This window comes from Aplidium turbinatum, chromosome 16 (genome assembly GCF_918807975.1).
Source record: "Aplidium turbinatum chromosome 16, kaAplTurb1.1, whole genome shotgun sequence".
In the NCBI taxonomy this organism is placed as follows: domain Eukaryota; kingdom Metazoa; phylum Chordata; class Ascidiacea; order Aplousobranchia; family Polyclinidae; genus Aplidium; species Aplidium turbinatum.
Window position 1 is genome coordinate 7,618,064 of NC_137487.1, and position 11,243 is coordinate 7,629,306.

At 34.3% G+C, this 11,243-nt stretch overlaps 1 protein-coding gene across 1 annotated transcript; it reads left to right on the forward strand.

Moving 5' to 3' along the window:
• Window positions 1–201: 201 nt before the first annotated feature.
• LOC145785150 (uncharacterized) lies at window positions 202–10,958 on the forward strand. Its single transcript, XM_082596849.1, has 6 exons — window positions 202–718; window positions 4,108–4,601; window positions 4,905–5,031; window positions 5,716–6,059; window positions 6,755–6,949; window positions 10,342–10,958. Exons 1-6 carry the CDS (start codon window positions 202–204, stop codon window positions 10,489–10,491), a joined length of 1,827 nt encoding a protein of 608 aa, XP_082452975.1. The 3' UTR covers window positions 10,492–10,958.
• Window positions 10,959–11,243: the final 285 nt, after the last annotated feature.

Sequence of the window (11,243 nt, forward strand, 5' to 3'; positions counted from 1 at the left end):
TTGTAATAACGCTTCTTTGAAAGTGTTACTGACCAAGGTAACACGATAAAACGAACTCAATTCATCCCTTTAAAAAAATGTTCATGAAACGTTAGCAATTGCATTTATTTTAAGTTGGTTATTATAATGTACATATTAAAACATTGCAACTTGACTTTTTGCATTGGCAGGCCATTAGCAATTTTTAGCATTTACATAGTGATGAACAGAGCGCAAGGGCAGCTTTTACTTTATGGTTTGACAGCTAATGATTCTTTATTACATCCAAGTCGAAATCCCCACCAGTCGATTCCTCCTCATCCTACGTTTATGAAGACAAGGGACATGATTCTTCAGAAAGGGTCTACTTCTCCTACAACATCTTCTTCTATATCCCCTCCTATGGAGTTGCAAGATAAACCACCAGGCAGTTATGAAAATGAAAAGAAGTCTTCCTCCTTTCGAATTGATGACATACTTGGTGAAAAACCGAGATGCGCAGAAAGTGAGAAATTTAAACAACAAGACTTTTTGGATCAAAGATCACAAATCTTTGCCAAATTATCAAAAGATTCATTGAATTGGCCGGGAGAATGCTTCGATAAAGCTCGCAATGGAATTGAAAAAAAGAAAAGTTCTCCAAACAATCTTTATAATTCAGAAGAAGCTCTTCGATTCGGGATGAACGCCATTTTATCATCAACACTCGGAAACAAGTTTAAATTGTTGTCAGAAAATCGTAAGTTTGTTTACAATTTAAATGCTTTATAACTTTAAACTGCAAAAGTGCTGGTGAACCTCATTAGGCTGTGATTTATTACTACAGTACATGTGTGTTTCTCTTCGTTTTTGTTTTATTTTTCCTGTTTTTTGGGGGGGTTTGTGGCCGTGCTAACTACAAATACTCTATATAACATACTGCATGATCTACTATTCAGGTACGCTTTAAACCTTTCAAGGTTTAGCCACCTTTTCCGTTCATTACGGTGCTGGTAGGCCTATATCGACTATTGTAGTTAATATAATACCTTTTTCGTCCCGTGTTAATGACGTTAATGACGAAAAATAAAATGATATGATATGAACCTCAGTAAAATGTTAAGCAGAAAAACTTGAAGTGGAAGAAATTATTATAATTCTTGTCAAAAAGTAATTTAGTTCACCTTTAGTAAAATCTTAAGAATTTTTTATTCAATTAGAAATGAATTGTAGGCTATCGAGGCCTTTTAAAAATACCATTTTTAACAAAAGCAGGAAGTTGAATCCAGATAAAAAATATGTTCATTTGCTGTCGGGATGTTGTTCTTTTTAAACCGCTCAAAAAAATAATAGAATTTACCTTAAAGCAATTATTGGCAAATTTATATGATATTTTAACAACGTTTGGAATTACCATAAGCATTGTACAGTACGCTAAGTATGAAATCAATTTGAGTTAAACATTGTTAGTTTTGATCACTTCAGTGGTAGCAAGTTTAAGTGGTCATTGGTTGGATTTTTGTCATGTTCCTAAAAAGAATTTTTGTGGGTCACTTTTAAAGCTAAACTCCATCAAAGGTGTATACGATGACATCTGTTGCGTCAAAGAACTTTTGCTAAAATTGGTTGCAAACGTGTTGGCCAGTAAGTTACAATCTTTAGTGAATTTGATTTAAAATTGTTTTTGAAGATGTATGACTGACATCATCAATGTTCAAATGGCAGAACCACATCAATTGCAACCGAAGTTCAAAGCACGAATAATATTTACCGCAGCTTCTTGTTTTCAGAGAATTAAAAAACAACAAAACACATCGACAAAACGGCTTAATTCATATTCTTTGTTAAGCTGGGAGAGTCGATTAGTTTTTTTGAGCATTTCTATGCCGTTGTGACGTTTGAGCTTAACTTGAGCTAACCCAAGATGGTTCTTATTTCCAATTAAGGGGAAAATGTGGCAAAAGCTTTGACTCGTAATCTCGTCTATAAATAATCATCTAATTTTTAATCGTTATCTTGAAGGGAAAGATTCAATTTACGATAAAAAGTTTATTGATGTTTCGTGGATTTCGGGAGGTTTTGACCGTGTTAACGTCATATAAATCAATTTTCGATTTCTGATAAGAGTAAATGCAAGTAAGCTGTGACTTCAACTCTTAGCGGCATTGTTTGACGATAACAGATAAGTTATTGAAGCAGGCCATTATCGTTGTTGTATTTTTGTCTGACAATCATGATTGACGTCTCTCGAGAAGAATTTGATGCACCCTTAGCTGTTGAATTTATTCGAGTATCTTCCAAGAAAAGTTGGCATATTATCAAATGAAGCAGATCTGGTATACCACGTGTATATTTTCCGCTTTTTTTACAAGAAACTTCACTTAGCCGTTTAGCAAATCACATTTTGTTGGTATTTTTTTTATTAAAATATGTTTATATCTAAAAACAGGGCAAGCCAGCATTGAATAGACCACATTGGAGTTCTTACTAAAAATTGTTTATAACTATTTGTTGTACCTTGCGCATCTTTAATCTAGCTTTCAAAAACGGAAAAACCTTAATTATAAATAGAAAGAAACACATGCAAACTCGCTAATGCAGTTGGCGTATAGTTCAAGAGTCTGCTCGAACCACTTTAAAAACCGACTCCGTTACTGGTATATTACATTTTTTTAATTAATGAAAACCAAGTGTTTCTACGATTAAATTTTCCTTTGAATTTATTTGCTTTCGACTAAAGCTTGTAGAATAATTAATTTCTTGTATAAAAAAAAACACTTGAAACATATAGCATGGGTCTACATGTCATTCAGTTTGCTTTCATTCAGAGAAAAATGTACGAAGTGAAAATTTACTTCACTGCGCCATTTTGAGGTCAATCTCGAAGCAAGATATAAACAACATACTGCAAATAAACGTAGAAAACTATTTAAACGTTTAATGCCACCTGTCCCACACATCTACACATTTTAAAAACTAAAAATCAATTAATTTGCTCTGGTATTGCAAACGATGAAAAACTTGAGTGAGTTTATTTACCAAAACATGACCATCATGTTGCCAATTTTGTTAAAAACGATGCCAAGTACGACCTGAAGAAGTCTATAGCTTCTGGCAGACAAAGCGTTAGAATAAAAACATAATTCATTGATTAAAAATATTGTAATGGGCTAGCTTATCTTTACGAAACGGGCAAAGAACATAGTCCAAAATATACAAATTCTGTTGAAGGGGAACACTTAAAAAACTTTTTATGCTTTGGTTTGTTGTTATTAAATATAAAATACCCGAACTTCGGACGTAATTAATTTAAACGTGCGAAGGTTTGATAGTATACCTTGATAAAAAGTAAATTCTCTATAAAGCAGATTTCTAGTGGTTGTTATTACAGATAACAACTTTCTTGTGTAATATATTTCTATTTGAATAAGTGGAATAGCAATGGTATACGCAGAATTCCTATGAGGAAGAATTAAACCTGAATTTCAAGATTCCAAAGAACATGGGTTTTACCTCTCTCTTTGATAACACTCCTCTCCCGATAAGCTCCCCTCTCCCGACACCCAGAGTCTAGGTTGTCTTTGTAATTTCGGCAAAAGTTCCCAACTTGTCTATTCAATTAAGCTTTAAAACGGCAAATGTTTAGCACAAACCCAAAAAACAAAATACTGTACAGTGTACATGTAGCTGTTGTTGTTGCGCTTATAGAGACTATCTGGTCTTTTATAAACAAGTAATTTGTGTTTTTTAACGTATTAGCTTGCGAGAAACCAACCAACAAAAACTTATAACAATTCAGTGACCTTTCAGTAGTTTTTTTTTTTATCTACTGTCGTTCATATGTAAAGCAATCCGAATCAAGAATGGCTGAAAAAATGTTTTTACTTGGTTGCCGTGGAAAAAATGTGAGACTTTTGTAGCCTATTTAAATTTGCGTAAACATTGGAGTTGCCAATCTTTACAAGACTTTGCAATTATTTAATAATATTTTTTGGAAAGCACCAAAACAAAGCTTGTCATCGTATTGTATGTAGCTTTCACACAAAGACGAATGCGCTCACAAAATCAAGCATTTTTGTTATATCGATTCATTCTTTGTCATATTTCCAAATTAGTTTTGTATAAAAAAAATTCACAATCTTCTTTTAGGGATGACAGATGAAATGAAGCGCGAGACTCGCCATTTAAGGAAACGAAGTCTTTTGAGTGATGATGAAGACGCGAAATCAGATGAAATGCAATCGGACGACGAAGATCCTGCTCTTGAACACAGATATCGTGCTAGAGAAAGTGACATAAATTCTCGTCTTCCTACACACCATGTAAAGTCCTCACGTTCACATGAGATCACCGAAAGGCCCCACGAAGACAGACGAAGCTCAAACAAGTCTGAATCCAACTGTCAGAACCAAGAAGAGAAGAATTCAAATTTCAACAAACACTCTCCCAATGATACCAACAGCGCTAGAGAGATTAGACGTTACCTGCAAATGGCTTTTCCGTCTTTAAACTGGCAATCTGATCCTTTATTATCCTCAAACGATTTACCTAATCCTTTTGACACGGCAACACTTATGGAGCATTACAACCCTTCATTTAGCAGCTCCATTTCCTCCCCTAGCATGGCTGCCCTTTATCAACAGGTGCAGATATGAAAACATAAAATTATACCCTTACTTTTTTAGTTGACTCAGAAAATGCCTTTCTGTATCAAAGGTCGTGTGCCAGTAGTTGTTATTGCATTGTTGCAAATTTGTAATATCTGTGAAGTATGAGATTGTTGGACGAAATGTTAAGCTATATGACGTTTCAAGGTTGCCTACAGCTCATAATTAACAATTTCATATAGCCTACTCCCCTTTCCTAAGTTTGAAGTTTTGATATATTTTTTAATTTTCTTTGTATGTGTATACATTATCTTAATAAACTAATTCATTGCATTACAGTATTCTCAAAATTCAAGTTCTCTTCTCGCCGCTATCACGTTAGCCCAACAGCAACAGAAACTGGTTCAACCTTCTCCTACGTCTTCCATTTCTCCGGCACTTCTCTCAGCTTGTCCAAATATTTCAGGTAATTAAAAACGATTCGATTTTAGTCTTTGAAGTTGAACTTTGTTTTGTGTTTTTGATTAAACAAATTGATCGCCTTTTGCTTAATAAGATGCTTTTAACAGCCTATCAAATGCGCGGTTCAAAGCACACCAGGAACATAAAAGGGTGGTTCAAAATCATTTTGATGTAGCTCATTAAAGTTGTTTATAGTTCAATGAAGTTTTTACAAAAGACTTTACTTTTAATTCGACGACAACAAGTCAAATGGCAGTTAAAAGATATGGAATATTCCTGCGATAGCGATAACAGCATTGGTTTGCGGTAGGCTATGCTATCAACTTGATGACTCAAAAGAAGACGTATTAATTTCTATGATTGCAATGTTGTTTCATTAACAGGATTTGATTAACTTAATTTGTCAATATTTTTTGTTTAGATTTACCAACACAAAAAATGATGTTTAAAATCCTTTTAATCACATTTTAATTTACTTAAGACCATTTCTCAGGTAGAAACAAAGAAACATATCAGCTTTACACATTTTAAAGCTTTGTTTTTCAAATACAGTAAAATGTTCTTTTTCAAAATTGAAACTATATTTACGATATTCAATCATTTTCAAATTAAACCAGATCAAAATAACGTTTAAAATCGATAAGATTGTCTTGCAAAAACTAAAGGATCACAAACATTTTATTCGTAGAAAATCTTCCAAACTTCTACGGATTATTTCCATTCACTTGTCCATCTTCTGCAAGTAAATTCCCGCAGAGGACAGACGTCGTTCATCGTCCACGTATTCATCTTCCGGCTGCAGAGGTCTCACCTCCAGGGAGCATTCCATTTGTGAGAGGAGATACCACCTTGATCAAAGAATCAAACAGCGATAATTTAATGGAAGCCACCTCTTTTTTTCGAAACCATTCATTGCCACTTCCATCGTCATTTTCCCAGCGTTTCCCTCACCCTTTCAATCAAATTTCATCCGGAATGCCGATGTATTTACGAAGGGACATGTCAAGTCCCAGTGATTCATCTAACAATGGGGTAAGTATTGTGTTGTGGCAAAGCTTAGCCATTGTTGCTTTGGCATATATTAAAATGCGCTCAAGGGAAAGCAAAATGGTTAAAGATAAAAGTTACATCTTTTTTAAGTTTTCGACCCAGATGTTTTTTTTATTTGTGGCAACGGTCGACATCTCGTTTGAAGTTGAATCATAATCATAAAAACTTTTGCAAGTCATCTGTTTAATTATGCACCCTAGACATAAAATTTAGTGCGGCCAAGAAACGTTTGTATTAAAATTTAATTAAAACAGATTTAGGTTTTGACTATTCATCGAATTTCTTTCATCTTTCCAAAAACCCCATAATCAGTGTAATTTTTGCTAAGTGTGAAACGTTTCATGACCTTGTAATGAAAATTCTTTGAAGTTTATAACATCAACAAAACGTTTAAAGATACGGTACACCTTTTGGTGTAACTTACCCTTTCAGAATGTGATTTAATTAGAATATTTTTGTTAATGGTAGTCTGCTAAACAGCATGTTTCAGCAATGTTTTATATGTCCAGTACATTTTAAATAAAATTGTTTGCTTTCTGGAAATCGATATGACAACTGATGTTGGGAGTTCTTCTGATACTTCATGATTAGACGCTCCGTCATTCCATTTCTTTTTTTATACTCAAAGTCATGTGATTTTCTTTTTGTACATTTGGGCATCTGGGTTTCATTTTCAGGATTGTAAACCAAAGAAATGCAGGAGAAGTCGCACGGTATTCACTGAGCTACAGCTCATGGGCTTGGAGAAAAAATTTGAACAAAAAAAGTATCTTTCTACACCTGATCGAATGGAATTGGCCGACAGTCTTGGCCTAACTCAGCTGCAAGTTAAAACATGGTACCAAAACAGAAGAATGAAGTGGAAAAAGCAGGTAGAAATTTATGAAAACTACGTTGTATGTATGTGAAATAGATAAAACTGATTAATAATGATAGAGCTTCGGTAGAGAGTTTGTCTTGTTGAACCATAGGCATACGAAGCCGAGCAACGTGATCAAGTTTAGCATCTTCAAGTTTATTACATTTACATAAACATAAAACTACGCAACAAATTAAGTATCGAACGTTTTCGACATCACAAGATTTAGTTAGTTAACCATTGTATTTTTTTCAGATGTAGTTAATTTGTATGTATGTTATTCCTGAAGAGGACATCTTGTGATGTCGAAAACGTTCGATACTTAATTTGTTGCGTAGTTTTATGTTTATGTAAATGTAATAAACTTGAAGATGCTAAACTTGATTAATAATGCAAAGATAGATTTTTTTTGTTGTATCCAGGCTTACTATGGCTTACTAGGCCACGCTATGTTCGTCATAGCACATAACTAAGGAACTGCAGTGTTCCAAAAGCTAGTGCAATTCTCTATTCCTACCGCGAAATCGCAGTATCAAGTTAAAACAGATCGTTAAAATCTACATTGTGAAGTAAGCAACGATCATGCTGCTGAAAGCTAAACTCAATCTATTGCATAAGAGCTTATATTGGACAATCGTGTTGAAATATTTTAATCTATAGCCCCCCATGACCTCATTTAAAGAATTAGACTACCCCCAAAATACACAATATCTACAAAGCGTTTTCAAAGAGCCTGGTCTAACATCACCCAGTTAGTCACGCACTTTTTCCGCAATATATGCAGTTGTGAAAACGATGAGACCTCGCGATATTTTCAGAAAACGCAACGTGTCACTTTCAAAGATATTGATGCGTGATAGTTAAAAAAACTGAAACAGTTAAGCTACTGCCTTCAAAATCAATGTCAACTCTATAGCTTGACTGTAAATCATATTATGGAGCTCAAACCATTAAGCCAATGTCGTTTTTGTGGTAGGCCTACGTTCTTTATGTTTATAATTAAAGTAGGCTGATCTGCATAGTTTACGATAATACCTTGTGTTGTTGAAAAAAAGAGCAAACAAAGAATGAAAGACATAAAAGCAAAATTACTGCACAGAAACTCAGCCTACCGTAGTGAAATGAAGTAAAATAAATATATTTTTTTTTCGAGAAAGGTTTATTATCAAAATCAGGAACATCAAAATTTTTTCCGATTTTTTCGAATCACAAAATTCGTTTGTATTACAGCACATAGGCTATTATTCACACTTACTGAACAAGGCAACAAATGTTCAGCGTATAAACGCTATGATCTTATTCCGTGGTGTTATAATTTAGGATAATGGTGCTTTTAGATTATCCAGCTGTGTCTACTCTCTGACAATTATTAAATATAATTGGTTTTATAAAAAGGCTTGTTAACATATTTTTGAGTTTTCACAAAAATGAGCAAAGTTATTACTATTAGTTTACAAGCTAAGTTCAATAGTTCAACGCCTGGCTCTTGTAAATGGTTTTTAAGCCATACTTTGTTGAAGTATGCAAATGATAAGCACACGTACCTCTTGCAATAGCTATTAACGCATTAGGTACATACGCCTCACTGCTTTGTCAACTGACTGCAACCCGATATTTTCATTCTTAAAACCGTGCTAGTCTTTCATATTTTCAGAGGGTATTAGTCGATGCAGACAATGTACTTTTTAAAGATCTTTGAAGGTCCAAATTTAAAAATAGGACTCGCCAAAATTACTTTGTACAGGAAAAAACGTAAAGAATATGATAATGGTTACTCACCAGCTCATTGACGATAGGCAATTATAAATTATACATGCAACGCGTGTGCCTCGTAAAAGGCTGGGCTGCTTTAATACGAAAACCCCATCCATCAAAGTTTCCTTTTAAGTCAAAAATATGTTATCTGATTCATATTATCAAAGAAAGTAAGTCTCTTATCTTTCGTGCCTGAATTTAATTTTATGGGCCATTTGTAAAAAAAGCTTTTTAAGAAGATCTTGTTACTTTTGTTTGTCAAACCAACTATGGAAGCATTAGCCTACTATTCACTGCGCACAATCATCATTTATGCATAATTATTTTTTATGCGGCCTACATTAAAGTTAATTGAATTAAACCTGCTACACTAAAGTGACAATAACGTGAGCCTCGAAACTTCCAGTGAACTCATCCGCTTTAAGATTGAAACAATTGCATTGACTAAAGCGCTTGACTTCAAATTGATTAAAACATCATTGAAAGCACCATGAACAATATTTACAAAATTGTTGCAGGCTATGTGAAATCTTGCATTGTCAGATATCCTATTTCTTGTTTTTCGACATATTATGATGTCAGAGATTAACCGATAATTTTTTCCATCAAAGTTTTTTCTGACAACAGTGAAAAATATGCACTTTAGATTATAAAAAAAATCAAGTGCTTCTGCTTAGGCTATGTCAGGGTGGTCCAAGACTGCGAACATGTAGGGCCACATTAGGGTCTGAGAAAAACTTTACGGGCCGCATAGTGAGAAATGATAACGCGTTGCTAAAAGTAGAAACGTTGTTAAATAAAAACTTAACTAGGTTGCAATTTTGAACTTATTTTCTATAGATTTCGATCTGTTTTAGCTACATTCTTACTGTTTGCATGCTATGAACATTAACAAATCTTGTCGCTGACAAAATACAGATGCAATGAAAGGACTGAGTTTGCTGTTCTGATCAACCTAATGTTTTGCTTCACGCCTAACTGACTTTTCAATCTCTGCTTGCGACTCAAAAAGTGATCTTCAGCTAGTAAAAAAGATGCGATACATAACACGTCAACAAATTAGCAAACCAAAACAATTTATTGTTTTTTGCTTTTGCATACAGTGTCGATCTCTGGTTTAAATTCAGTGGTCGACAGACGTAAGCAAGGATCCAGGGTTTCATCAGCCATTCTGTTCCTTGTGTCGCTTTTTAATCGCTTCATAACGGAGACAGTGCCTTCATAACGGATAGGAGAAAGTGCTAGCAACAAAAGCAAAATATCAACGCACGTTTGTGTCGTCACAAACCGACATTGTTCCCTCATAGTTAGCCTACCTACTGACTCGATTATGCGCAATTTATTTAGGGTTGTGGCGAATGTAGTGTATTTATAAAACGTAGGTGTATTTTAAACCTTGGATTTAGCACTGATAATTCCGGCATGCACAAAGTGTTCGCGGGCCGCACAAAAGCTTCACGCGGGCCGCATGCGGCCCGCGTGCCAGGGTTTGGACCACCCTGGGCTATGTCATTGCAAGTTGATCATCAGAAAAATTGTATTGCGTTTTAGTTGGATTAATGTTTTTTTATCAAACAGAACGTGTTTTTTTCAAGCCAGGTTAATTCATTAATAGACTTTAGTTAATTTCTAATTTTATGTGGTTTTCAGGGTCAACTGAACGGTTCTATGTCAGAAACTCAATTGAAACCAAAAGGGAGACCGAGGAAGACCCCTGATCCAACCATTGACATGGAACTGTCTAATGCACCCAAGACAAAAGAACAGAAAAATACGTCATTGGAAATTGAAGTAAACTGAAAACAAACTGTCTCATACTTTTTTCTATTTTCCCGTTTTACAAAAAATTCACGATGAACCATTTGCATCTTTCAATGCAGCTCTAATCTAGGCTACAAAGGTTTGAACAATTAAAATCATGTTTGGTTCGTGAAATATGTTAAGAAAAAATAATTGTAAAAATTATAGCCAAGTCCGATAGATGCCCTGCTTGTAGTTGTACAATGTACACCCACTGGAGCATTTGGCCTACCTAGTAGCATTGACAGGGGCAGCCATCCAGGGATATATTTAAATATTCTTGCACAAAGGGTAAATTTAACGTATAGGCTACTCTAGTAGTTAATTTTTCATCGATTCAAAATCTAAAATGATGGCAGATCTTTTTGAGAAAATGTAAATATTCTTCATTTTAATTATACTTACATTGATTTTTGATAAATCAACTAAGTTAATAGAGCTTCGGTAGAGAGTTTGTCTTGTTGAACCATAGGCATACGAAGCCGAGCAACGTGATCAAATTTAATATCTTCAAGTTTATTACATTTACATAAACATAAAACTACGCAACAAATTAAGTATCGAACGTTTTCGACATCACAAGATGTCCTCTTCAGGAATAACATATATACAATTTTACTACATCTGAACTTACTGCACATCTGAACTTAAGTTGCTTACTTACTGCACAGTACTGTGCAGTTTTTGTTTTTTTTCCTGTTTATAGTTATAATAACCATTGTATTTTATTCAGATGTAGTAAAATTGTATAT

Coding starts and splice junctions, on each gene's coding strand:
- LOC145785150 (XM_082596849.1), top strand. CDS start 202: ATGAACAGAGCGCAAGGGCAGCTTTTACTTTATGGTTTGACAGCTAAT. Junction 4,602..4,904: donor TGGCTGCCCTTTATCAACAG/GTGCAGATATGA, acceptor ATTGCATTACAG/TATTCTCAAAATTCAAGTTC. Junction 6,950..10,341: donor GAATGAAGTGGAAAAAGCAG/GTAGAAATTTAT, acceptor TGTGGTTTTCAG/GGTCAACTGAACGGTTCTAT.